The sequence below is a fragment of the Plectropomus leopardus genome, chromosome 2, assembly GCF_026936395.1.
Source record: "Plectropomus leopardus strain MGB_pleo_1.0 chromosome 2, ASM2693639v1, whole genome shotgun sequence".
Lineage (NCBI taxonomy): Eukaryota > Metazoa > Chordata > Actinopteri > Perciformes > Serranidae > Plectropomus > Plectropomus leopardus.
In genome coordinates this window covers 35,222,825-35,249,620 of record NC_142177.1, presented here as the reverse complement: position 1 = coordinate 35,249,620, position 26,796 = coordinate 35,222,825, and the positions used below count along the sequence as shown (strand labels likewise).

Genomic DNA, 26,796 nt, shown 5'->3' with positions numbered 1-26,796 from the left:
TGAGAAAGCCACCGTGTGTGTGTGTGTGTGTATTCATTGTGTGTGTGTGTTGTTCTCAGTATGTGTGTGTTCTTGTGGCAGGCCGTAGTTGAGTCAGACACTTGGCCTCTGATTTCATCACGTCGGTTATGAAAGAGACAGTAAAGTTTAACGCACATACACACACACGCACACACAAAGCCTGCACGCACGCACAAAGCCTGCACGCACGCACGCACGCACGCGCGCACACACACACGCACAAAGAGTACAAACACACACACACAGTGTTCTTCCTCCTCTGTTTCTTCAATATTTCATCATGTGGCGTAAAAACACACTAACCATGTGGAGATAACCTGCTGTGTGTGTGTGTGTGTGTGTGTGTGTGTGTGTGTGTGTGTGTGTGTGTGTAACCAGGTCAGTCAGGGCTGTACCTGTCGCTTGGAATCTGTCCAATCAGAGCACAGCTGACTACACACATACACAAACACACACACACACACGGGTCACCGCACACACGAGGAAAATCTACATAATGAAGCTGTGACCTCATTTCCTGTGTAGCAGCAGGTGTCTGTGTCAGCTTCCTGCTGGGCTTAATCAACATGTCTCACATGTCTCACGTGTCCATAATGTCCATGTGAAGACTTCGTCAGTCATGACTCCTCCATGCATCGACTAACATTACTACACTGTAAGAAACACACTGTACTCGTTCTGTGTTAAAATTATTTCTAAAGTTGAAGATAATCTAAGATGAATTCAGGTGGAGATCCTCTAAAGTTATATGAAGGTTTGTGGGTATGAAAAGTAACTAAGTACCAGTGGCCGAAGAAGTACTCAGAATACTACAGATAGAATTACTGTTACAAGTAAATTCAAAACTTAACTTAAGTAAAAGTACAAAAGTTTTAGCATCAAAATATAAAAGTAAAAGTACTTATTATGCAGAATCTCATGTTTTATTACTGGATTGTCATTACTGATGCATGAATGTAAGTAATGACGATACAGATAATGAAGGGTCGTCAGGAATGGACAAAGTAAAGGAAAGAAGCCTGCGTACTTCATTGCAGCTGAGGTGAGACAGGAGAGCTGAGGTGAGACAGGAGAGCTGAGGTGAGACAGGAGAGACAGAAGAGACAGGAGAGCTGAGGTGAGACAGGAGAGCTGAGGTGAGACAGGTGAGACAGGAGAGCTGAGGTGAGACAGGAGAGCTGAGGTGAGACAGGAGAGCTGAGGTGAGACAGGTGAGACAGGAGAGCTGAGGTGAGACAGGTGAGACAGGAGAGCTGAGGTGAGACAGGTGAAAGGAAGCACAGTTTAGAAGAGGGTCAAACGTGCCACACGTGTCTGAATGTGGAACAAACTCAGATGAACAGGCGAAGTGAACGAGTGCTGAGCCTCTGAACACAGATTGAACGCAGATTAAGGTCAAATGTCAGCAGGTGGCTGCAGCTCTGCAGGTCACCTGGTCACGTTCTACAAACAAACAACACCATGATTACCGTCAGAGCGAAACCTCACGTCTACTGCATTATTCTGGGCAACAAATGGGACAGTCAAAGTTACTTTATTTGTATATATATATATATATATATATTTGTATATTGCATTTCCTTTGTATAATACTAAGTACAATGTAAATGTATCAAATTATATTTGAAAGCCGTGCACCTACGTTTGTCATGTGGTCTTTTGAACTTTTTTGAGAGTTTCAGTGCAAAATGTAATAATCTTCCAGCTGTTGTGTAAAATTAAATCTCTGACTCACCACGGTGCTGTCTCTATATTTTAAACATTCGACCTCCTCCCATGACACACAGTCTCACTCGCTTTGTCAGAGTGTCTCTGTATCAGTATTTGTTGGAACCTTTTTTGGTAATAAAGCAAAGAGGTGTTAAACAAAATGTTACATCTCTAGATAGTTTCTTCGAAAATCAAAAAAAAAAATCCCTGAGATCTGAAGACTGTGACTGGTATGAGTGTAGACAGTGGTGCTATTTCTCATTCTCATGACAAGGAAGCTGTCAAAATATAGATTTTGTGCTGTAAGCAGAAACTGTCTGCATGTTTACACCCAGACTGTGTTCACTGGTGTTGCACTGCATGTGATCTAAACAGGCGTCAGAGGCCCAAACTAAGTATATTTACCCAGGTGAGCTATTTAAATATGATTTTGAGGTACTTGTACTTTACTTACCTTAGATCTTAGAATGGCTAACTCCCTCTGAGTTTTTAAAAATAAATTAAAGACCAATCTTTTTAAATCTGCTTTTAATTTTGGTCAATTTTACTGGTATCACTGTTAAAGTTTTGTTGTCCTGTAACCAAATTGTTTTTGCTTTTTTATTTGTTTTTCTCTCATTTGTTGCTGTACTTACATTTGCTTTTTTCTTACTGTTTATTTTCCATCTGATCTGGTCTTGTTAAGCACTTTGGGCTGCATCTCTATGAAATGTGTTATATCTAAAAGCTACTATCATTATTATCATTACTCAATTATATTTCAGTGGGAAATATTTAACTTTTCGATCCCTTACATTTACTTAATGTAAGGAAACATCATCACTTTTCCAGTGCTGCGTTCAGACACCTTTAACAAGTGTTTCAACCTTTGAGCCTTGAGCCAATTGGTGTGATTTTTTTCAAAAACATGGGGAAAAAGGCGATGATGCAAGAAATGTCCTGCAGCTTACAAGAAATTAGCTTTAAATCCCTAGCTTTAAATTTTTTTTTAAAGCTAGGGACACATTTTTAACCGAACTGTATTGATTATCACAATCATTATATTTAAAATTATTTTAGAGAGTTAATATAATTTTATAGCAATTGTTTCAGTTCATTTCCTTTTTTTTGGTATTTTTTTATTTCCCCATTTGTTTCTTTTTTCTAATTTTCACAGATTTTTTTGTACTACTTTTGTGCTCATTTTTGGGTCATTTCTCCTAAAGTTGCTCACTGCATTCTTCCCATGTTTTTTTTTTTTTTTGAAGAAATCAAGCCACTTTGCCTAGGTTTCAAAGGGTTAATAACTTAAATTATTTTGCAGATTCATTGATATTAACAAATACAATTAACAGATAGCTCACGTAATAACTATAAATTAAGATATTGATCCCTGGCTATTCTGCAGAAAAAAAAAACAGACTGAAACTAAAGTGCAGTCTGTCACAGTATGCAATTATTTCCATGTGCAATTGGTGAATATATTTTTTTAACTGCTGAGTTTGGCATCTTGCCCCTTGCTGATGTAACAATTCAAATTTCCCCACTGTGGGACTACTAAAGGATTATATTATCTTAAAAGCAGCTCCACCTTTATCAGCTTCAATATTAAAGCCATGAACACATAATAATTATAATTCAATAATGTAAAATAAATAAATAGTACTTTTACTTTTGGTTCTTTCAGCATATTACTAATATATATATTGTACTGATAGTATTTTCACTTTATTAGCCTAGTAAGTAAAAAATTGAAAGCTTTTTATGTGTAACAGTATTCCTCCACTGTGATATTATTACTGCATTTTCATATGTAAGAGATGAGAGTCCTTCCTCCTCCTCTGGCGGTCGTTATGTTCAATAAAGAAACATAACGCAACAGCTCTGTTGGGTCTCGTGTCAGTTTTCTGACGACTGATCGGCTCAGGATTGCAACATCGAGGCTCCGCCCCCCGCTGGGTGACGACATCACGGAGGAAACACCGTAACCAGACCGACCCGAGTCAGTCCGAGTCCTCGCTGCGGCTCGAAGTTCTGGAGACGAGCAGGGTCCGAGCAGACCAGAGTCCAGGAGGGTCAGACTGGATCTATAACTCAGCCACACGTGGACAGTATTTCAGTTTAACCCCAGGCGGACGGGCACGAGGGCAGAAAGGACTCGGTTTGACTCGGCTTTGTTCGCTTCAGCTCCGGATATGTGTTAAAAAATAGTTTCATTTGTACTTTTTTGGAACATTTTCGGTTGTTTCATGTTCAATTTTTTATTGTGAGAGTTTCTTTGAATTCAGACTGAAGAAGAAACTCAACCAACAGCTGACTGACGACACGTTGCGCAACCGAGACAACAATAATAACGAGACAAAGACGTCATCACCGGACAGTCCGCTCCAGTCCTCCCAGTAGCTTTCAGAGCTGCTACCTCCAGTCGGACTCCAAACTTCAAAGGAAAAACCACTTGATTTTTCATGTCTTCAGAAACTTCTGCTTCACAGACAGACAGACCCTCCGCTCTGCTCTGACTCTACTGGGTTTTCTACTGAGTTTACTGGTTTCCTGTTGACCTGCAGCTCGAACCAGTCCGCCTAACTGAACAGCACAAGGTAAGAGACTGACCTGAGAGCAGTAACAAGTACTCACATCCTTCACTTACGTGAATGAAGCAAAAACGAAATACACAGATATTCAATAATAAGTAAAGTATCATCAGCACAATGTACTAAAAGTGCTCATTGTGCAGAGCGGTCTCTTTAAAATGTGATATTAATACTTTAGTATCACTTTTACTTTTGCGTGTTAGTGTAAACAGCTTCCTAATGTTGTACCTGGTTGAGGTGGAACTCACTTTAACAATTTAATACAGTTTTTTTGTATTGTCATCAGTAGAAATGAGCATAAATTATGAATTCACCTTTTTTAATCTTAAATATTTGGCTCCACAGTTGTCAGTTAATGATAAGTTTTAAAAAGTACACTATTTACCTCTGAAATGTGGCCAACATGTATACAAGACATACAAATACTTTCAAAGTGTACTCAGTCATTAACTCCACTGCCTGAGAGATGCAGTCTTCTGGACTCTGCTGTGTAGTTTATGAAACTCTACTGGAACATTTACTGAGTCAGACTGGTCTTCATCAGCTGATGAAGTGAGCTCATTTGTCATGGACATGACTGTTGACATATGAGCTCAGTAGATTACGCTCATGTTAAGTGTGTATTACTGTGTGATGCAGTTGAAAGTTCTGGAAAGTGCTAGCAGGTGGACATGGAGATTTTTGGTCTTGGTGCTATTCCCAAGATCCAAATTAAACTTTGATGTTTTTTAAGTCAGCATGGATGACTGAATGACATCTGAGGTTTGTAATGCTCAAGAAAAAAAATACTTACTTTAATGTAGGTTTTCTGCAGTGTGCACTGTGAACACAAATATCACAAAACCAAAAAGTACATTAAACTCAGTAATGACAGGTATTAAAATTAAATGAGAAGCAAGAAAATAATACTAACAAATAACAACTGTTGACAAGCTTTGTCAGATCTGTGATCAATCCATGTTTACCAGATACCAAAAAGAGGGCAGACAGCAGTCAGGAAAATATAATTAAGTTTCAAATATTTATAGTCACATAAGTTAAAATGCAGAAGAAAAGTTGGCGATTAAAGTGAGTTTTAGTGATAATTAATCAACAGTAAATCCAATCAGTAAAAACTATCAATTAGTAGTCTAAGTTTGGTCCTTGCTGTGAGGATTTGTAACATAACATCTGTGGGTTTTGAGAAAATAAGACATTTAAAGACGTCAACTTGGACTCTGGAAAACTAACATAGTATGGATCAAATGAGAAGTTGATACAACAGAGAAAATTTTAGATTATTTAGTACTGAAGATAATTGTCAGCTTTAACGCTTCTTAGTTTTCTTATGAGTTTGTTTAAGGTGTCAGAGTGCAGATTACCTCCAGAGGCAGAGAACTAACAGAAGTTCAGTCATGTTTTCCTCAGTTTTGATGTCGACCTGCAGGATGGGGAGGAAACTACAGTTGCTTTTAAACTGTACATAAGCATAGAAAAATTATAAGAAAACAGAAAAAAATGTGTAAAAATGTGTGCATTGTGCAACAAAGTGTTTAATATAAATGCAAGAATAGAATATGCTAAATTAAATAGGAATATTAATAGAGACAGTTGAATTTTTGCACACAGTTGTTTTTCAGTTAAGTCAGTGTTGCACAGCTGAAAATATAAATAAATAAAAAACAGGGTTATAGCTGCTGACGGGTGAAATAAGTCCAAGCGCCCGAGTCTGTTGACTCAAACTGTCTGACACACTCTGAGGGAGGAGCTGAAACTTTTGACGGCCGCAGGCAGGAATAACTTCCTGTGGTGCCTCCCGGAGGAAGGATGAGTTTCGTACTGAATGTTCTCCGGTGTTTGACCGGCACGTTGGGGAATGGGTGGGATGCAGCGTCCAGGATGACTCGTAACTGAGACAGCATCCTGCGCTCTGACACTGCAGCCGAGCATGCAGCTCCACCCCCACAATAACACCGTTTGTTGACGTCTGCTAACATCAACTTGCTGCAGCACACAAACAGCAAACAGGAAAGCACCGGCCACCACAGACTCATAAAACATCCTCAGCATTGACCGGCAGATGCTGAGGGACCTCCGCCTCCTCAGGCAGTTTAGACGGCTCTGGCTCTTCTCAATGTTCTTAGCCCAGTCCAGTTTATTGTCAGTGTACACTCCCAGGTTCGTAAAGTACTCCACAATGTCCATGCTTGATGGAAAAGAGGTCACAGATGCCTTTGCCCTCCTCAACCGGCTCCTTTGTCTTTTATTGTGTGACAGTAACCCATCATAGCCTAAAATATTCATATAAACGTCACATTACTGTGATAAAAAAAAAGATCAGATATTATCATGATATCAATACACAGGTTGATGATAATAATAATAATAATGTCATAAGAAAAAAATCTTATTTCTATATTTATTTTTTAATGACTGTAATTGACTGCAGTCCTGTTTTTTGTGTTTAAATTGTTATTTTTTATTGATTGTATTTTATATTCTATTGTATTTCCTTTGTAAAGCACTTTTTGAGTCCTCTCTATGAGAAGTGCTATATGAGTAAAATTTACTCACTTACTTACTTACTAATGACATTTCTTAATTGTACATTCTGCCATAATTTGGCAAATGAATAACAGTGTAGGGAGTTGGGGAGATAGTCTGTAACCGTAACTGTACTGAATCTTCCAAAAAAGCTATTACACTTAATGGGCAACTAGATGGTGGTGACTGAGGGATACAAAACAAGAATGTTAAGAAACGGAAATGACGGGGCACTGGATTATTTACACAGTATTGGTTAATGTGTATTATTAACATGATATCAGTATTTCAACTTAAAATATCTTGTCAATACTGGTGTATTGCAACATGCCCAAGTTCAGTAAATAAAATAAAGACCTAAAGTGAAACAGAAAGGGTCTATTCCAGAAGTAATAAAACCTAAGTCAAACTTCTGTTGACATTTGTAACAGGAGGTGCTGCAGTGGATGTTGATTTGTCCGATAAATATTGAAAGTAAATGTCAGGAACATGCTTCATCATTGTCAGACAGACGTTCAGTAGAACTGAATTGAGTTCAGTAGAATTTAGTGCTCCTTCTTTGGTTGTTTATTAATAACATTCTGATCTCTGATCGTGAAACTGCAGCTGACGAGATGAGACATCAAACAGCTCAGAGTCACTGTGTGTGTGTGTGTGTGTGTGTGTGTGTGTGTGTGTGTCAGGGGGTGACGTTGCCGCTGTGACTCAGGGTGTTTCACCAGAGTGAAAGCAGCATTGGCCAAGAGCATGTTGCCACACAGCGTAACCACGGCGACTGCAGGCTCTAAAAAACTTTATATAAAAACACACACACTGTCTCATCGTTTGTGTGTGTGGGGTAGGTGTTGACTGTATTTAAAGGGTGTTTAAACTATAAACTGTTGTGCTCTGATGCAACGATCTGAAAGCTGAAGCGCCTGTCAGCTTACAGGAAGTTGCATCATGAAGCCTATAGACACGTTAACAGTGTAACGTGTGAGTAGCAGAGACACAGAACACAGCGAGATGTGATACGAATATAACTCCTCTTACTGTATGTGGAAATACATCTGAGGAGCGTTTTAGTGCAGGGAGGAGGCTCAGCTCCTCCTGATACGACCAGCAGAGGGCGCAGATGCAGATATCAAACTGATGTACCAAAAATATCAGCAAGGCTGCAACATTAACTCAGCTAGTACCAGTCTTGAAATAAAATCAACCACAACATTTTGGTTAATATTAAGTGCTTGTCCACAATCTGCATACAGTGCATGTGCTGTCTACGATACCGTCTAAACTTGATACACAGTACAAGCATCAGTAACACAAGATCTTACCTGAAATACACCCGAGATAAACCACACGGGCAGACAATCTGCAGACATAAAGAGAATGCAGTCAATATTTTTAGAATAACAAAGTATGAAATGACAATGTGAAAGAGGTCATTCAAAATGATGAACCTACAGAGAGTTATCACCTAAATCTAAATCAGGAATACCGAGTTGATGCCTGGAGGGAAACTGATATACATCAGAGAATTGTAAGAAAGTGAAAGTAAGATGTTTATAAAAACATGACAATATGTACATTATGCTACATGTATAAAACCAGAATATAAAGTATGTAAAATATAAAGTATGTAAAAATATCTGTGCATTATGCTACAAGGTTGTAACAGTAGTTTGTAAAAAATAAAGTGCATTATGCCAAGTATGTAAAAACATAAGAATGTGCATTATGCACCACGAATAAAACTACTATGTAAAGTTTTTAGAAATACAAAAATAGGTGCTCTGCTACATTGCACAACAGCGTAAATCTGCAGACCCCCCCTTGGTTTTACGGAGCTCTATAGTGAGTTTCAGCTCACTGTTCAGCTGTCCGGCTGCAACCTGACTGTTTTCAGTTCACTCAGCTTTTTCTTAGTGCGGTTTTGGCAGCAGTGGGCAGCTGTTTTTAGTTTTAAAATGAAGTCTAAAACCTATTTTGCACCTCCTGCTAAGCAGCAGACGCCACAGTAAGAACACAGTTTTAAATGAGTTACCTGATGATGTCACTTGTCTCCTCCAATCACAGATGAGCATGGGCATGACCGCAGCCAGGTCTCAGCTGTGTCTGAAGAGGTTACTGGACGAGCCGCAGGACAATCTACTGAAATGTAAAGTCGCCCGTCTGGATCCGCACCCTCCCGCCACCGGCCTATCACACTGCCTCAGGCCCAGGAGCCCCACCCCCGAGTCCAACCAGAGCCAATCGCCATCCAGAGTCGGATCGTACTTCCTGTTTGAATGTTATGAGGGGGAGAAGACTTATAGGGCCGAGCATGAACACACAAAGCAGCAATACACCTGCCAGGTAGAGCCACCAGTTACCGATACTGTAGGAATACTGCTAATACTGCTTATACTACAAAAAATACTGCTAATGCTGTAAAAATTCTGATACTGATGAAAATATTACAAAAAATATCTCTGAAAATACTTGATACTCCAAAATATTGTACTTATAACCCAATAAAATATTACTGATATTACTCTTCTAAAAATGTTAGAAATACTACTTATACCACTATTTCTGATACTGCTGTAATATTGGTAATACTTCTAGAAATACTCACAACGTTGCAAAAATACATGCACACAAAGCAGTTTTTGACTGTAGCAGCTGTAAACATGTTACCTAAACCATCTCTCCTGGTTGCCATGGTTACAGGTTCTTCCTCTACGTGGTTACCAGGAACGCTTGGCTGCCTACGCCCGCATCGGTCACCATGACAACATCTGTGGCCTGCTGGACGTGGTTATCGGCCAGGACAGTGTGTACGTCTTCCTGCCCAGTCACCACGGCGACATGCACGCATTTGTGCGAAGCAGGAAGCGTCTCGGAGAGGAGGAGGCGGGGCATCTGTTCACTCAGATGCTGAACGCCGTGACGCACTGTCATCAACACGGAGTCGTCCTGAGAGACCTGAAGCTCCGTAGATTTGTCTTCATCGACAAATACAGGTAAGACTCCAGTACTATAATAATACTTAAAAAGCATACTATACTAACAAACACAGGTGAGACTAACAAGTACTAATACTGCATACTATACCGACAATTACAGGCAAGTGCTAATACTGTAAACTTTACTGACAAATACAGGTAATACTTATAAACATGTACTGATGATACTGCCAAAAACTACAACTAATACTGTTAAAACTACTGATGCTTACCCTACGCCAACACTACTCATACTGCCCCTAAAAAATACTTCAAAAATATTGCCGATACTGCTAATAATGCTACTTAAAATACTGATACCAATATACATTTCTACTGATATTGCATAACATACTGCCAATACTTCTGATAACCTGCTGAAAGTGTAACACTTCTGATACTACTAATGCTGCTAAAAAGAGTACAAATACTGATGATGCTGATAAAAATATCACAGAAACTACTGACAGTGCTTTTATCAGTAGTATCAGCATAATAATTAGTACTATCAGTATTATAGATGAAACCTTGAAAAAAGAAATACCACCTCTAACACCCCTATTAACTTTACTACTAATAATACTTTTATCTCCAGTACTACAGATACTACTGCCGACGCAGTAAGTACATTAAAAGTGTTGTTATCTTTCTGCAGGACTCGCCTCGCTCTGCTTGGCCTGGACGACTGCGTCCTCCTGCACGGAAACCATGAGGACGACTCTCTGACGGACAGACACGGCTGCCCCGCCTACGTCAGCCCCGAGCTGCTGACCAGCGGGAACAGGTCTTACTCGGGCCGAGCTGTGGACATCTGGAGCCTGGGTGTGTCTCTGTACACCATGCTGATTGGACGATACCCGTTTCAGGACACGCAGCCGGCTGTGCTGTTCGCCAAGATCCGCCGCGGGTCCTTCAGCCTGCCCGAGTGGCTGTCACCGCAGGCCAAGTGTCTGATTGGCTGCATGCTGAGGAAGTCGCCCGCAGAGAGACTGAAAGCCTCGGAGCTGCTGATGCACCCGTGGCTGACCAATCCCTGCATGCCACATCACAACACGCAAAAGACACATCAAAGCTCACAAAAAACACTGCAGAATAAACAAGATGATGATGACCAGGTGGTGCCAACGTGGACTGAAAAACACTAACACACACATTTGTACTTCTACCCTTGCGAGGACGCACATTGCATTGTCTAGACCCTTTTCTTAACTAATTAACCCCAAACTCCAAATATAACCTGGTTTGGGGTTAACAATCAACCTAAACCTGAAAGTCAATCCCGATCTGAACCCTCAAACAGCGCTCAGGCCAAATGTCCTCACAAACAGTTAAAAACCTACACAGGTCCTCGCAAAGGTAGACATACAAGATCACACACAAACACACACTACAGAGACAGTCTGATCCTGGATTACTTGACCCGACCCTCAGGTGCCTTCCTGTTGCTGCGTCTCAATTCAAGCTCTGCTGGATTCCTAACAGCCACCAGTTTCACCAGAAAAGTACCACAGACACAAAGTGTGTTCAGGCGCTCTTTGTCAACTGGTGAAGAGGAGAATTCATTACATCCCAGAATTAAACTAATGACTCCTTCCTAACATCCTGCAAGGGAGATGTGATTAAACCACTTCTCAGCACCCGGTGACACGACTACTCTGATTTAATAGGTGAATAAAGACCGCCTGAACACACCACTGGTTTTGAAAACTGGACTTTGAAGGAGGCGGAGCATGAAAATGGGACACAGTTTCTTTCGCTCAGAGTTTACACTTCTTGGTTGCTCCCTAGAATTACAAGAGAAGGATCGGTCAGTGTTGGAAAGTCACAAGACGTCTCTAAAAATGAAAATTACACAAGTTTATATTCAGCCTCAGTCTGAATTTTAAACATCAAAGTGTCTCATCCTTTTCTGATGATCCCAGTTTTCTCGAAGCCGAGAGCCTCCGCGATCTTTTTCAGGCCGTGTTATCTCATGATCAAAACTTCAGTCACTCATTTCCTCTGAATTCAGTTTTTGTGGTGCTTATAAAAAAGGGTTATCCAGAAAAATAATATAGTTCACTCATATCATTAGATATAAAATGCTGAATAGTTGCCTTGAGATGTCAAATATGTTTACAAGTGCAACAAAAACAATTAGATGCAGGCAGGTTTATTCTGGGACGCCTCTTGTTCCCGAGGACTGACTATGTGACAAAAGTGGCTCTGAATCAACTGACATCCCAAAATAACAGCACAGTGACGTGTGATCATAAGAAAACAATGTCTGACGTAACAGTTATATTAACTCCAATTCATAAATAGAGCATGTTTAACTTGTATTCATGAGATAACCGGACTAAAAGTATTCCCAGCACTCTTGTTTTTTCCTTTGACCGATCGCAACCCGACAGACCTGCAGCCAGCCAATAGGATGCCTTCTTCTGAATCTGTCACTCAGACCTCACTTACAGCTAGAGAATAAATAAAGATGTTTCACAAACGGCTCTGGTCCCGAACTTGTTTTTGTTTGGTTTCAACTAAGGAGACACTTTATTACGAGTCTTTTAACCTGTCTGTATTTCTTTTGTTGTGATTAATATGCAGGGTTCCTACAGCTTAAGGAAAATTAAAATTATTACTTTTAAGACTCTTTTAATGCCACTCAGGATGAAATTTAAGACCACTTTTACAAAAAAAAACAAAAAACAAAAAAACCCACATAAACACTAAACCAACTTTTTTTACATAGAGTTAGGGGTAATTTTGCCCAAATGTTTGCTGTAACATTAAACATCACATGTTTGGTCCAGTGAAGAAGTTTGGTCTGGTTAGAACTGAGAAACATGTTGTAATATTGGTGAGTTTTATTAGTGATTTTGTGTATTTGGGATTCCACTGCTTTAACTCTCATTATGATGAGTTTAAGAAGAGGGGTTCAGTAAATTATTTAAAAAAAAGATTTTACCATTTATTATGATATTTAATGCAATGTCAGAAAAAAAGTCAAACTTCAGGTGTGTTTGTGTTTTTATGACTTCTGAAAGGTTGATTTAAGACATTTAAATGCAAATTAAGGTTATTTTTAGATTAATGAATTCAATGCCTCTTAAGACTTTTGAAGGATGAAAAGTCTATGACTGAGATTTGAGGAGAGACCCACAACTGTTTTCTGTGTGTGTCTTCCTGTTTGGCAACATGTCTAAAGAGCCTGCAGCTTTTTGGGGTTTTGAGGCTGTTTCTCCTACAAAATGCTGTCAGGAGGCATACTGGTAAATGTGGGACCACAGCCAGACAGAGTATCCAGTGTAAAACCACGTGTTAATGTATTTAATAAACGTGTGAAGCACAGAGAGAAGTAACAGCAGCCCAAACCGAACAACAAGAGGTGAAGAAAGACAGGGAGGAAAGAAACGTACAGAATGACTTTGAGAGCAGCAGCTGTGTGTCTCACCTTCATGTTTTATTATTAAATCACATCAGACAGCAGAATAAATCCTGTGACTGTCCGTCACTTCAGACCTCTGAATTTTCCTCTGATCCTTAATTTCTCGCCACCATCCATTTCATCACAGAACTGCTCTGTCCTCGTCTCAGTCTGAAATATCCAATCAACAGTTAGAAAACTGTCCCTCGTGTCTGCAGCCAATCAGGAGCCAGGATCAGTGTCCATGTCGTCAGTGTCGTCGCCCTCTGAGCGGCAGATCTCCTCCAACGCCAGCTCTGACGGACAAGAAGCCGAGAAAACAGTCTTTTTAACTTCAGATTTCTGAGTGACCAACTTAAGTATGTGGACACCTGAACATTCGCAGTTAGGTGTAAAAGTTATTTCTTAACCCTCACGAAATATTTGCCATCAAAATATGTTTTTTATACTTATGTTAACAAGGTCTATTGGCCCTAAATTCCAAAACGAAGGGAAAAATGTGTGGTCATAGGTTGGACTGAAGTAAGACTAAAGGTGTAACAAAGAATCGATTGACAATTTATACAAAATAGTGCCATATAATGTCATTCATGGTGCCGCAAGTAAAATTCAGAATCTTGTAAAAATATGTCAGAATATTAACAATATTGTGACAGGTTGATGTATTTACACCTTGATTACATAAAATTAGGCACTCACTTAAAGAGAAAATGCATAAATACTGACCTGATTAAGTGGATCAGGTCATGATGTGACTGATACACATAAAATACAAAAGTGGAGTCAAAAGGTCCAAAAGTCACATTCAGGCAGGCAGATGCACACAGAGTCAGACGCCAGGTTTAAATTAGCTTGATAATCACCAGCTGGACATGTTAAATCTGCACTGAACTGAAGCTTGAGTGAACAAATACAACATTTTGGCCCAAATGTAAGACACTGTTTTTTTAAGGAAATCTGCTTTGAAAAAGTGGGGATTGTACTTGACACATCTGCAAGCACCTACAGAGAGCAATGCATTGTGGGGCATTTGTAGCCTTAATGTTGCTACGCTAGGAAGTTTTTCAAGTCCATTTATAATGTGCATGCTAGACAGTCAGTACAGTGTTTATGATGGCTTTGGTAATGTGTTAAAAATAAGAAAAGTTGAAAATGAGAGAAAAACATCTCCTAACATAAAAAAACTAAGTGCTGGTGACTAAATCTGACCACCTCAAGAGCCTGAAGGAGAGATGTAACTGACACCAAAGCGCCTCAAATGTGGGATTTATGATCTGCTTTCGTAAAGTTATTTCTTGTTTCACTTTTACAAGAGGAAAGGCATCAGGGTGAGGTTAGACTGCTGGCTGTCCGTGAGGAAACTCTGGGTGTGAAGTGAGTGTACATATACAGTGTGTATATGTGTGTGTGTGTGTGTGTGTGTGTGTGTGTGTGTGTGTGTGTGTGTGCGTGTGAGTACCCTCGCTCTCGCTCAGCTCGGGGATCTTCCTCAGCGTGTCTCGCACTGCAGGGATCACCTGGTCATACATGTGCAGCAGCGGCCTGCAGCTCTCTGAGAAGCTGCCGTGATGCAGCAGCAGCCAGTGCAGCAGCAGCAGACACTCTCTGAGCAGAGACGCCGCCGGGCCGTGCCACCATGGCAACGAGGGGGCGGAGCACTTCTGCGTAGGCGGGGTCAAACCTGAAGTAAAAACGGATAAGGACAACTCTGAGCGGTTAAATGTGATTGTAGAGGAGGATTGTTTTGAGTCATGAACAGTTTTAGGGACGGAGTGGTGAATATTTGTGTTTTAAATCTGAAATGTGACCGACCTGCTGAGTCGGTCTGATCCTGAGAACCACGAAGATCCAACCACTGACGATGGAAAACAATCACCACTGTCTGAACAAACTGAGGGAGAGCGAGATAAATATTTGTAGACAGATGCGACTCATAGTTTGTCATTATATCAAGAAAAGGTCAGAGAGTTTTACCTCAGCGTAACACTGACAGCTGCTGTGCTGGCTGGAGGTCCAGCTCTCTGCTCTCTGAGTCATCAGTCTGCTCAGCAAGCGAACCACCTGAGACACAAATCGTACAGTACAATACATTTTTAAATAAAAACTGTGTTCAAATTTTAGCTGCTGCCAGCACAAGCAAATGAAGTCCCACTCTTTATAAAAACATTGAGGAGTGGAATTTCCTGTATTAAAATCGTTCAAATGATGCAATTACAATAGTGTCGTGACAAAAACTGAACAAGAAGGACGTTTTGAACTGAGATCAGCAAATTCAAACAATATTGTTCAGTGATTGAGAGGGAAGCTAAAGTTTAAGGGGAAAATTTAATTTAAGAACTTGCAGTTTTTGTACCACCGGAAAGTTTTCATTCATCAATCTGTGGAGTGAAACTATGGAACAGTTTTAATGTGGAGCTAAAACAATGTCCAAACATTAACCAGTTTACAATAACGTATAAAAACATAAACCAGTTTACAATAAAGTATAAAAACATCATTTTTCAGAGGTACAGGATGATGAGGGGAATATCACCAGGTGTTTACAGGGGTTACTGTTTATTTATTTGGTTACTTAATATTTATGTTTGCCTCGTTAATCTTCCTTTTTTTCTGTAAATAATAATGAAAAATTGGAGATTTTGATTTTGGGTATGTGGGTGTATGCATATATGTTCAGTAATTAGAATTAAAACCCAGATAAAATTATATACAGTGAGAGCAGATAAAAACATAAAACACGATATGCCTGCCTGAACAGGAAGCTTTTTAACTGCTTTTTAAAGACTCTACAGAGTCCAGAGATCTGAAACTAGCTGGGTAACTCTTTCAAAGCTTAGGGGCCAACTGAAAAACTTCCCTGAGTCGACCTGTAGTACGGGGGAACAGAGGGTCCCTTTTATATTGTAGAGTCTGGCCATGTGGGGCTCTTTAAGTGCGCAACAAGATTTTAAAATATTATCCTGAAAATAACAGGATGCCAGCGCAACCAAGAAATGCATGGATGTGTTGGATGGTGAGAAATGAAAAGAAGGCAAACAACAAAAGGAGAAGAGAATATTATCACGAGTCAGCTGTTTGAGCCAAAACTTAACAAGGTCACCTGATGACCCTCCACCATCAAGCCAGTTCTCTGCAGAGGCCGGGAGAGCCTGCTGTACTGCACAGCGCTTTATATGAAGCTTGTTGAATCATCTAACAGCATCTTTTTTGTAACTTTCCAAAACAGATGATTCATCACCGCTTTACGCAGCGATAGAGAAGGTGTGAGGAGTATCTCTCGTTTTTTTTTCATTCTTCACACACCTCCTCCATGTGAATGCAACACCATGAGCAATTATCTCTCTTTCAACAATTTATGGTTTGAAACTACAAAGAGATACAAAAGACAGAGAGCTGTTGGAGAGAGATCAGGGAGGCGGTGAGATGCAGCCAGGAGGAGACGAGCAGAGAGCGAGAGCACGGAGAAACGCTTTGACTTTAGACAGGGTCAGACTGCTCAAAAAATGTTGTTTGAAACATAATAAGACCATAAAACCCCTGTAGGATGTATGAGTCAGTGTGTGTGTGTGTGTGTGTGTGTGTGTGTGTGTGTGTGTGTGTGTGTGTGTGTGTGTGTGTGTGTGTGTGTGTTTTACCTGCAGGTCCAGCAGAATCCAGTCTGTGTGTGTTGCCTGGTTGTCTGGTCTGGTTCTGATGAACTGGAACAACTTCAGGAAAACACATGGGTCTAGACAAAACAACCACAATCATTTAAATCATGTTACTTAGTACAAAAATGACATAAATTACTGCAGTGACTGCGCTGCATCGGTGGGCGGAGACTCACCGTGCTGAGAGCAGAGCTGCTGAGACAGTGTCTGGTGGTCGGACATGGACTTGAGGACAGACACAGTCCCCGAAACTGTCTGCAGCCTGCAGTCGGCCGACAAACACACACACACCACCTGCAACACACACTGCAACCTGAGAGAAACACAGAAAAACACAGACGTGACCATTTTAAACGAATAAAGAAATAGTCAGCAGTGAAATGATCAATACGTGTTTTTTTCGTCATTTTTGTTTCTTCACTGTTGGTCAGACTGAAGTTTGATATTTCATCAGTTATTTCTTCTCTCTGTACGTCAGTGACGATAAATCACTGCAGGGAGTTTACAGTCAGATATTACGCAACTGACAGTCAGCGGAAAGTTCTAATAAACCCACACACACTCCCTGCTCCGCCACTCCTCCACCTTCGGCAGTACTCCTCCCAGGTGAGGGTTGCATTGTGTGTGTGTGTGGGTGGGTGTGTGTGTGTGTTTGATGGTGTATATTTTGCAATGTAATTGGAGAATTAAAAAGAACAACAATGTGTGCTAAAGGGTGTGTCAGAGCAGGTGAAGTTTCATGACACCTTCTCTGCATCCTACAGCTCTCAAAACAACTCAAATAATTTTCTTTCATTTTCAAATTGTCAACAATGTTGCAAACAAAACTTTATTAGGGAAACTGTTGTTTAAATTTGTGTTCATGTCCTGACTTTGGGTCACTGAGGAGAAATACATTTTCTTCAGTCAAAGTGACATTGTCATAATAAGATGACGAAGGATTTTATGTTAGATCTCAACATGCATGTGTTAAATGTTTTAATTAAGTATTCAAAGAAAAGTTATTTATGTTCATCAAATGATTTTTAGTTTTTATTAAAGAACAAATCTCTTAATATTTAAAAATCTGTTGTCACGTTTGCTCCACTTAACTGCTGACATCAGATTTCTATCATATAATCATACAGATGAACAATATGACCCACTGTGACCTTTGACACAGTGCTGTGTTTGGTATGGTGCCTGATGCACTGTGTGTGTGTGTGTGTGTGTGTGTGTGTGTGTGTGTGTGTGTGTGTGTGTGTGTGTGTGTGTGTGTGTGTACCTGTCGATGTGGGTGTTTGGCGTCCTCTCAATGAGGACACACAGGGTCTTCATGGCACTGAGGACAAGGTCCTCATTCTGTGAGCCAAAACCACCTAGACCAGCTTCACACAACCGCAACACAGACTGCAGCAAGGCATTCTGGGAGCCCAGACCCACACCTGCAGCAAGGCGCTCAGTCTGAGACCAGAGGGAGGAAAGAGGATTCAGTGAAAAATGATATCATCATGTTATTATGATAAAAACAATCAAAATGTAGGTTCATGTCATCATGTTGTAATTTCGATATCGCCTCTCTGCTGTCATGAAGCCGAGGAGGGGAGGTTGATTTAAAAGCGGAAGTGTGTGTTTCTGTTTTTACCTTTTTGTCTGTGACTCCGCTCTGATTCTTGGACAACACAGCCTCCACCACCTGGAACATCCCAAAAGTTCAAAGTTTAAAGTACTCAACAAACAGCTGATCGTGAGCTCTGGAAACTGCATATAAACACTAGAACATTACTGAGGTTCATTCACAGTAACTTTTATTGATCCTGTTCATGTTTTTTCCTCCAATGTAAAAACAATGTGAAGACCTTCTTCTATTCTCACATCTAACCTATTTTATTTGGTTAAAGCGACTCAGGTCAGTTTGGATGGTTTGTTTGGGTTAGTGTGAAAGCTTTCAGTTGGACTCAAACAACCGAACCAAGACCACCTGGAAATTTTAGTCTGGTGCAGTTCATTTGGTGCAAAGTAAATTAGCATTTTAGCATAATTTCACAGTTTAAACTGCTAATAAATCAATCAGCTAATGGTGACTTCTTCCAGTTCCAGCTGCTTAAAGCAAGTAATATTTAATGTTGTGTTTTTTTTAAAGCCACTCGGACAGAAGTTTAAGACCAAAATTCTAATAATGTAAACTTAGACAGTTTTATTTTGCCTAAAAGTTTATTTTTACATAAACGTCATGTTTTTGTCCAGGGAAAAATTTAGATAATCTGTATCAAAAGTAAAACAAAAACAAAAACAAAAACAAAAACCAAAAAAAAAGTGTTTTTAGAGTGCAACACACGGAAGATAATAAACATATTAGATTATCATAAATGTATCTATTTGGTTTACCAACAGAAGTAGGAAATATCTGGCATCTCTAGCTGGTTTTCTTGGCGATTTTGTGTTTCTCACTCTACATATGAGATTCCACCACTTGGATTCCCATCATGACGAATTTAAGAACAGAAATTTATTAAATTATTCAACAGAAAATAGCCAAATATTTTGAGATTTTATGAAGCAATGTCAGAAACAAACAATAATAAAAATCTACTAATTTTTCCCTTTGCATTTTTTAAGCCTCTGAAAGATTAATTTAAGTCATTTTAATACCAATTAAGGTCTTATTTTTAGATTAATGAAATCAATGCCTCTTAAGACTTTTTAAAGACCCGCAGGAACCCTGCACAGAACATAAAAACACACATCAGAGGCATTACAGTGCTGCATAAACTGTTAGTTACCAATGTGGATCCTGATGATGCAAGTTTGTTTGTAAAAAGTCACTGAGAACAGAAACCGGACCAGAACTAAAACACAACTATGTGTATTTTCTTCCCCTTGGTCCGGACAAAGTGAGTTGAACTACAGGTGTGAAAGTGCCCTTAGACTCCCTCTTCTTAAAAAATGTGCTTTCCCTCATTTGGATTTTTGAGCTTCACTGTGGAGAGGACGTATATTAAAAGTTTGACACAAAAAGACTGTTTTTACATTTATCTGCTGAATGCAGAAAACTTCTGTGTTCACCTTAAATCTGAGTTTCACATGGAAGGAATTTGTGTTGTTTCTGTTATCACCTCGTCACTGTGGGCCAGCAGCAGGTAGAGGAGCCTCAGAGCAGCAAAACCAGTGTCCTCCACGCTGAAACCAGTCAAACCAGCCTCCTCCATTCTCCCCAGTCCAGCAGCAGGAGCAGCACGGCCCGCTGGGAGTGAGCTGGCAGCGGTGGAGTTTGAGCCACTGCTGCCAGTGGAAGAGGAGCGGAGCGAGTCCAGAGCCCGACAGAGCCAAGACAGATGGAGGTCCAACAGAGGAAGGAGGAGGACGGCGCCGGGACACGACCTACACACACACACACACACACACACACACACACACACACACACACACACACACACACACACACACACAATATTTTTTTTAGATTTTTTTCAAATGTGCTTAGATGAATGTTGGTTTTCCGTTTCACACTAAACATCTGTATTAGTGGTTCTTAACTTTTCTAAAGTAGTGACCTGGTCAAAGATTTTGATGTTTATTGCAGGGCTGAGCGATGTGGCTGAAATAATATCCCAATACTTCAGGTTATTTTTGTAATAATAATATTCTTGATGCTGTGAGAAATCACTGAAACATATTTTAGTATTCATTTCAAGAACATAGAATTGCAAATTACAAAATAAGTGGTGCAGTTTTAAATGTCAGAATAAAGACTGCCTTCAAAGTTCAGTGCAGTCAGCAGGAATTTCGGTTTCAGCCATGCTTGTTGTCGTTGCTGTGCGTATGACTGTATGACGGTATGACATCACTATGTCATGAAGCCAGAATATTGTCATTATCATGATATGGATTTTTCTTATCATATTAACAAATTAGATCAGAATCATCATGAACGATATGATATGTCACACCTCTAGTTTGTTGGTTACTTTTTTAGTTTTGATGTGTAAGTGTAACATAAAAATTAGATTAATGGAAATGTTTGTTTTCTTACAGTGAAAATAGTAAAGTACAACAAAAGAAAACACAAATCTTGAGGCATATTTGGCCTGCAGGACACTCTCTGGTCCATCTAATCTTGGTTGATGTTTATAAGATGTCAGTTATATTTAAAGACAATATTTTTAAAATGGTGAAACAGTAATTATTTGCATCAACACGTGGCCTTATGATTGTGTTCTGACGTGGTCAATTCAGTGCAGCTGTTGCATCATTGGACCACCAGAGGGCTCCGCAGTCCACAGATCTGCTCAGCCTCGGCAACGTTACGTTGTTCTGGATTGTTCAGAGGGCAGCAGATATCAAAGTTGGTAAAGTTTCGGCAGAGCAGCTGTGGTGTTTCAGTCAGTCTACCTGTTGTTCCTGCTGCTGGCTGCAGCTGCTGGTCGGCTCTGACTCAGCATGTTGAGTCCAGTTACAGCTAGACTCTGGACTGGACTCAGAGGAGCTCCCAGAGTCCCGCCGCCATCGCCGCAAATGCCAGCTGAAGCATCAGAGTCGAGCAGAAAACCATCAGACCGCTCACTGAAATCACAACATACAACACATAACAACACGTCATGAATTAGTTTTCCTTAATCTTCATCTTTGGCCACTGTGCTGCTTCACTGCAGTATCTGGGGGTTAAATGTTTTACTTCAGGACACTTCGGTATTGTTAATGAGGGAATAGGAAGTGATGATTTTTCACTTTGTGATCAGGATATATTCTGCTATCATATTATCAGACATTAATCAAAGATTTGTTTCTCCTTCCCTCTCAGTACCGCAGCGCTGTACGACTTTACATGCAACACCAATAGCAGCCGCGTTCAGGACGTTTACCTGGATTTCAGGTGGATGTCAGTCAGACTCATAGACAGCAGGTGAGAGAGACCGAGGCTGCTGGGAGACAAAGGCTGCTGCAGCAACAACCCCAGCAGGACGCCGCCTGGAGACCAAAACAGATCACACAGAGACAACTTAACCCTTGACAACCTGGATTGACATCAGTTTTGACACCTTTCACAAGCATTTGAAACCTCTGGGACCTGAGAAAATCAGTTTGAATTCTGTTGAAAGCACTGTGGCAATGAGCAATCTGACAAAAAATGTCCCGCAAATTGCAAAAAAAAAGTTTGTTGTTATGTAATACCAAAGGCTGAAGGTAAGCGAACGACGGGTGGTGGAACGACCCTAAGAGATTTTACTAACTGACTGACCTCGGTGCTGCAGGTGTGCAGGTCTGACCGACAGGAAGGGGTCTGGACGAGACACTTCCTGTCTGTCACCAGATCTGCTGCTGGACGACCCTCTGTCCGCTGGAACACACAAACACACACATCAGCCAAACTGTGGTTATCGTCGACACTTCTGTTTCACCATCATCGCCTTCATCATGTGACCCACCGTCTCGCCGTGTCTTCAGCGGAGTCGTCGTCCTGGATGGGACGCTGGCTCCAAACGACTCTTTGGTGATGAAACCGTTTGCTGTTGGAGAGGAGGAGCTGCTGCCACTCCCATGATGCAACTGGGCGAGACTGTTGAGCACTTTAGGACTGAAAGTAAAGAGAACAAACTATCAGATTAGAGATGGACAATCATTCAGACTCACTCTGAAACACACACTGGTCAGTCGTATAGCTGCAGCTGCTCCTCTGCAGTGTGACCTTTGACCCCCTGACAAAACACAGAATACTTCCTTAATTTTGTTTTTTTTCTTCTCAACCCCACAAACTCTTTATTAGTTTACTGAGTTCAATGTGGTGCCTTTAAATGTCTTGTTTTGTCTAAACAACTGTCCAAAATCTGAGGATATCCAGTTTAAAATATTATAAAATGTAGAGCGTTTAAATTATTATAAAATCTGTTGTATAATAATGATGATGATGATGATGATGATGATGATGATGATGATGATGAAGACTGACCTGTTTCTAGAAAGCGGAGATGCCAACTTGTTTTTGTCTGAACTGTGAAGTTTGGTCTTCATCTCATTGATCTCGGCTTCTTTAAATTGTAGCTCTGACTGCAAAGACTGAACCTGAAAATGGAGAACAATACGTCATTATTATCATGTTATTCTAAAGTACATATGTACTATATTGTGTGTGTGTGTGTGTGTGTGTGTGCGTGTGTGCGTGTGTGTGTGTGTGTGTCTGTTTTTCAGCTCTGCACCTTCCTGTTGAGCTCCTTCTCCTTGTCGCTCTGCTCTTTCTGTCTCTGGGTCTCCAGCAGGATGTGGTTCTGCCTCTGGGCCTCCTTCTCCTGCTGAGCTCCTTTCAGAGAGTCTCTCAGGACTCGAATCTCTCCGCTCTTCATCACAATCTCCTCCTCCACCTCCTTCAGCTAATAACAAACACATTCAGCAGGGTATGTTAATGCAGACTCTGCTCTCTGGTACAAGTTATTCATATATTTTCTACTGAACCACACTAACGGTAAATCTCTGCTTTGAAAGACGTCACAGTGCTTCCATCTTTGTTATCTTTACATGTTCCTTCTATATCTGGGTTTCACACCTGAACACTTCCTTGATCCAGGCAGAAAAGTGTCTGTAACACACACTTTCAAACACTGATGTAAATGCCTGGTCAGATTCAGAAGTTTTCATATCAATGTGCAAATTTGAATTTGTTGTAATGACTATCGACAGAGTCAGATCAATTACAGAGGCTGGACTAGAGCTTTTCAGATAAAGGATGTAAATCTTTATCCATTTAAAAACCCATTAAGCACCAAGCAGCAGCTCGCTGGTGGGCCAGTCATTATAAACTAATGCTGTGCAGCCAAACATAGTTTAAACCCACAGTATTTTAGCAAAACATTTTTACCAGAAATATCAAAGATATCAACAATGTCAGGAAGGACTTTGGGGAACGGTGAAGAAATGATGAACCACAAAACATTAAGAATATTTAAAACTGGTGGAAAGATGCAAAAAATATTGGGTATTACATTTTCGGACAGTCTAAACCTGCCCTGCTCATCAGATAGGATGAATCATAGTTTTCATTTTTGTTTGTTTTTTAATTTTATATAATAAGAAAGCAGCACTTCTCACCTTCCTCTTTAGCTCTGCATGCTGAGCCTCCAGCAGACTGTAGGAGTCGTCTCTGTCCGACCCAAACTGCAGCTGCTGTCTGTTACCTGGACACGCAAACCAACAGAGCTCTGACAACATTTCACACTAAAACCATCAATAATTTTAGCTTTTTGCCCTTTACTTTGGAGTCTGCTTGTTAAAGGACACTGCAGTGGTTCTGCAGGTCTTAAGGAGTTGAGGTGTATCAATACATTTTAGTAAAGTGTACAAAAATGCAGAAATATGCACAAGTTCCCCCCTTCTGACATTAAGTGCATTTACTGTGAAAATACACAACGACTGATTTTACAAACTTATCAGATAATCTCTCAGTTTCTTGTCTGCAGTCACTCTTCCTCTGAGTTTATGGGCTTTTACAACCAACTTATTTTCTTTCCACTTAAAATATTTCCATCTTCAAACTGACTACAACGATTTTGTTGAATTTGAATTGATTTTTTTTCTTTTTTTTTAGGTAGATTTTCTTATAAATTAAATGAAATCAATGGCTGCCTGGAAGGAAGATCTAAAAAAAAATCTAAAAATCTAACAGGTTTGATCTTTTAATTATGAAATCATTTTGGGAAGAAAAAAAAACTCCAGCACCTGGATCTGCTGTGTACTCACCGAGAGGCTCTCTGCTTGGTATCCCAGCATTCCCCCTGTTGCTGCTGCTGAACCCAAACGTGTTCTCTCTGCTCTGATTGGTTGCAGCTCTGCTGACAGATTTGCTGTGCCCTGCAGACGGCAGCCGGGCCGACCCGCGGGCCGACTCCACGGGTTTGGTCCCTGGTTTAGATCCAAGCCCAGGTGCTGCTGTTGCTGCGATGTTGGCCTGCGAGGCGATGATGTCAATCTCATCCAGATCATCCTGAGTGAAGTCCTCGTCATCACCAAACGGGTCATCAAAGGCCGCCGCCGTCACTACATCCTTGTTCAGGCCTCGGAGCCTCTTGGTGGGGGGGTAGTTCATGCTGCCGGTGGGGAAGACAAAGGAGACAGGCAGGTTAACCAGCTATAAACAACAACAACAACAACTCTTTGTCTACAATGTTGTTGGTGTGAATAAGGACCCGTATTTACCCATCATGCTTATCCATGTGTGGCTCCTAAACTTAAAGATAAAACCAAAACTGCATTACTATGATCAGCTTTGGTCAGCTGACTCTCTGAGAGGTTTAATAACAAGGTCCTTGGCTCAGAGTCCATAAATCCACTCAGAATATTTTTTTTGTCTTAATTGTATGAAAATTATAAGAACACCTGATACTAATTCTGCTTTCATTCATTCATGTTTATTCATGTAACAACTTGCCCTCCCACATTATTTCAGAGAGCTGCAGAGGTCTTTTAAAGGAAGGGTTAGGATTGCAGACTGCAAAAAGCTGAAAGTTATCCAGGTGAGGATTCCTTCAGTGTTTATTGTAAAGGAGTTTTTACTGAAAGCCAAATCATCTGCAGAAGTCTCTTCCTCTCCATAAAAAACAGACCAGGTAGTTAAAACCAGTAAAAAAAAAAACTGAACACACTGGTTTCATGTTAAAAAAAAAAAATCAGTGTTTTTTTTAGCACTGCTTGTTGTGGAGGTGCTGTTTATTAGAGTGGCCAACTCCAAAACTGGAATGGCCAGAGCCAGTGTTTGGTTAGTACGTTCTGGGCTACTGTAGAAACACAACAGTTCAACATGGCGATCTCTGTAGACAAGGACCATATTCTTATGTACTTTTAAACAGCTCAGTTTAAGGTGACAGAAGCATTTTTGTTCTCATTCTTATTTTCAGGTGATCATACACTGGAGAAAACATACATGTTGTATTCAGTTTCTTCAAAAACATGGGAAGAAGGCACTGAGCTAGAAAAGAAGAAATTACCAAAACAATTGCAGGAAATTGGTAAAAAAAATTAGTCATTAAAAAGAAAAAGAAAGTACAACAAAGAAGAGTTGTCACAATTCTGTAACATAATTTAAAATATGCAATATGTTAATTATTAAGTTTTACACTTGACATGTTCCCTAGCTTTTAAAAAATACATTTTCAAAATCCACTAATTTCTTGCAATTCCTGCAACATTTCTTACCAAGTTGCTTATTGCATTTTCCCATGTTTTTAAAGAAATCAAACCAATTTTATCAGAGTTTCAAGGTTTAAATGCTTGTGAGAGACGTCTGAAAGCAGCACAAGAAAAGTGATGTCGATCCAGGTTTCAAAGAGTTAAATATGTTCTGTTATCACTTCATATTCATGTCTTTCCTAGTTCAACATTTAAGAGAGCTACTTTAAACAAAGCTAATCAGTCCTCCTCTCTGCAGAGTTTAATACATGCTCAACAGAAATGAAAGCACAACGTTAGCTTTGTAGATTATGAGCTAAGAAGCGGTGTGCATTGATCCAGCTGTGCTCTGACTAAAGCTGCTGCAAGTTTCTGGCTTAACTACTAAATAAGCCTTTTGCTAGAAACGTTAACGAGTTGTCATGTGTGTAAATGCTGTTACCTTATCTCCCGGCGCTGCTGCTGTAGCTCCCGTTAGCGGTTTTTGCTACAAAGATAACGCTGGATAACTAACGTTAGCTGTGATTCCAAATGATAAATTAGCCTGCTAAGCTAACACAGCTCACTCAGTCACAACAGTATTTAAATACCAGAGAAAACTGAATGAAAACGACGTTAGCTGTATCTGATAATGGCGATTCTTCAGACGTCAACCTCAGTACTGAAATAAACTGTCAAATTAATTTAAACACCTGCTAAACACGAAAATAACGCTGTCATTAAAAGTGTGTTCGGGTTGTTGTTCCGCCCGCTCCGGTGCCGCTGATAATCTAACCAATCACAGCGCTGCCCCGTGCAATCTGACCAATCAC

General features: G+C 40.3%; 2 protein-coding genes across 2 annotated transcripts; one reads left to right on the top strand and one right to left on the bottom strand.

The window, feature by feature from the left end:
- The first annotated feature begins 3,677 nt into the window (after window positions 1-3,677).
- LOC121959968 (tribbles homolog 2) lies at window positions 3,678-12,282 on the top strand. Its single transcript, XM_042509539.2, has 4 exons — window positions 3,678-4,310; window positions 8,886-9,164; window positions 9,522-9,814; window positions 10,452-12,282. Exons 2-4 carry the CDS (start codon window positions 8,886-8,888, stop codon window positions 10,939-10,941), a joined length of 1,062 nt encoding a protein of 353 aa, XP_042365473.1. The 5' UTR covers window positions 3,678-4,310; the 3' UTR covers window positions 10,942-12,282.
- Window positions 12,283-13,217: 935 nt separating this feature from the next.
- On the bottom strand, window positions 13,218-26,769 carry atrip (ATR interacting protein). Its single transcript, XM_042496488.2, has 18 exons — window positions 26,427-26,769; window positions 24,560-24,906; window positions 23,912-23,997; window positions 23,026-23,196; window positions 22,779-22,891; window positions 22,258-22,406; window positions 22,071-22,169; window positions 21,694-21,799; window positions 21,224-21,394; window positions 19,948-20,212; window positions 18,477-18,527; window positions 18,117-18,295; window positions 17,029-17,165; window positions 16,838-16,929; window positions 15,177-15,263; window positions 15,015-15,093; window positions 14,662-14,883; window positions 13,218-13,498 (listed from the first exon to the last, which is right to left on the bottom strand). Exons 2-18 carry the CDS (start codon window positions 24,903-24,905, stop codon window positions 13,425-13,427), a joined length of 2,427 nt encoding a protein of 808 aa, XP_042352422.2. The 5' UTR covers window position 24,906; window positions 26,427-26,769; the 3' UTR covers window positions 13,218-13,424.
- Window positions 26,770-26,796: the final 27 nt, after the last annotated feature.

What these genes read in the sequence shown, in the direction of transcription:
- LOC121959968 (XM_042509539.2), top strand. Translation starts at nt 8,886, where the DNA reads ATGAGCATGGGCATGACCGCAGCCAGGTCTCAGCTGTGTCTGAAGAGG. An exon ending in AGCAGCAATACACCTGCCAG is followed by an intron (nt 9,165 to 9,521) that starts GTAGAGCCACCA and finishes CCATGGTTACAG; the next exon opens with GTTCTTCCTCTACGTGGTTA. An exon ending in GTCTTCATCGACAAATACAG is followed by an intron (nt 9,815 to 10,451) that starts GTAAGACTCCAG and finishes ATCTTTCTGCAG; the next exon opens with GACTCGCCTCGCTCTGCTTG.
- atrip (XM_042496488.2), bottom strand. Translation starts at nt 24,905, where the DNA reads ATGAACTACCCCCCCACCAAGAGGCTCCGAGGCCTGAACAAGGATGTA. An exon ending in TGCTGGCCCACAGTGACGAG is followed by an intron (nt 18,528 to 19,947) that starts GTGATAACAGAA and finishes GGGATGTTCCAG; the next exon opens with GTGGTGGAGGCTGTGTTGTC. An exon ending in CCAAACACCCACATCGACAG is followed by an intron (nt 17,166 to 18,116) that starts GTACACACACAC and finishes TGTTTCTCTCAG; the next exon opens with GTTGCAGTGTGTGTTGCAGG.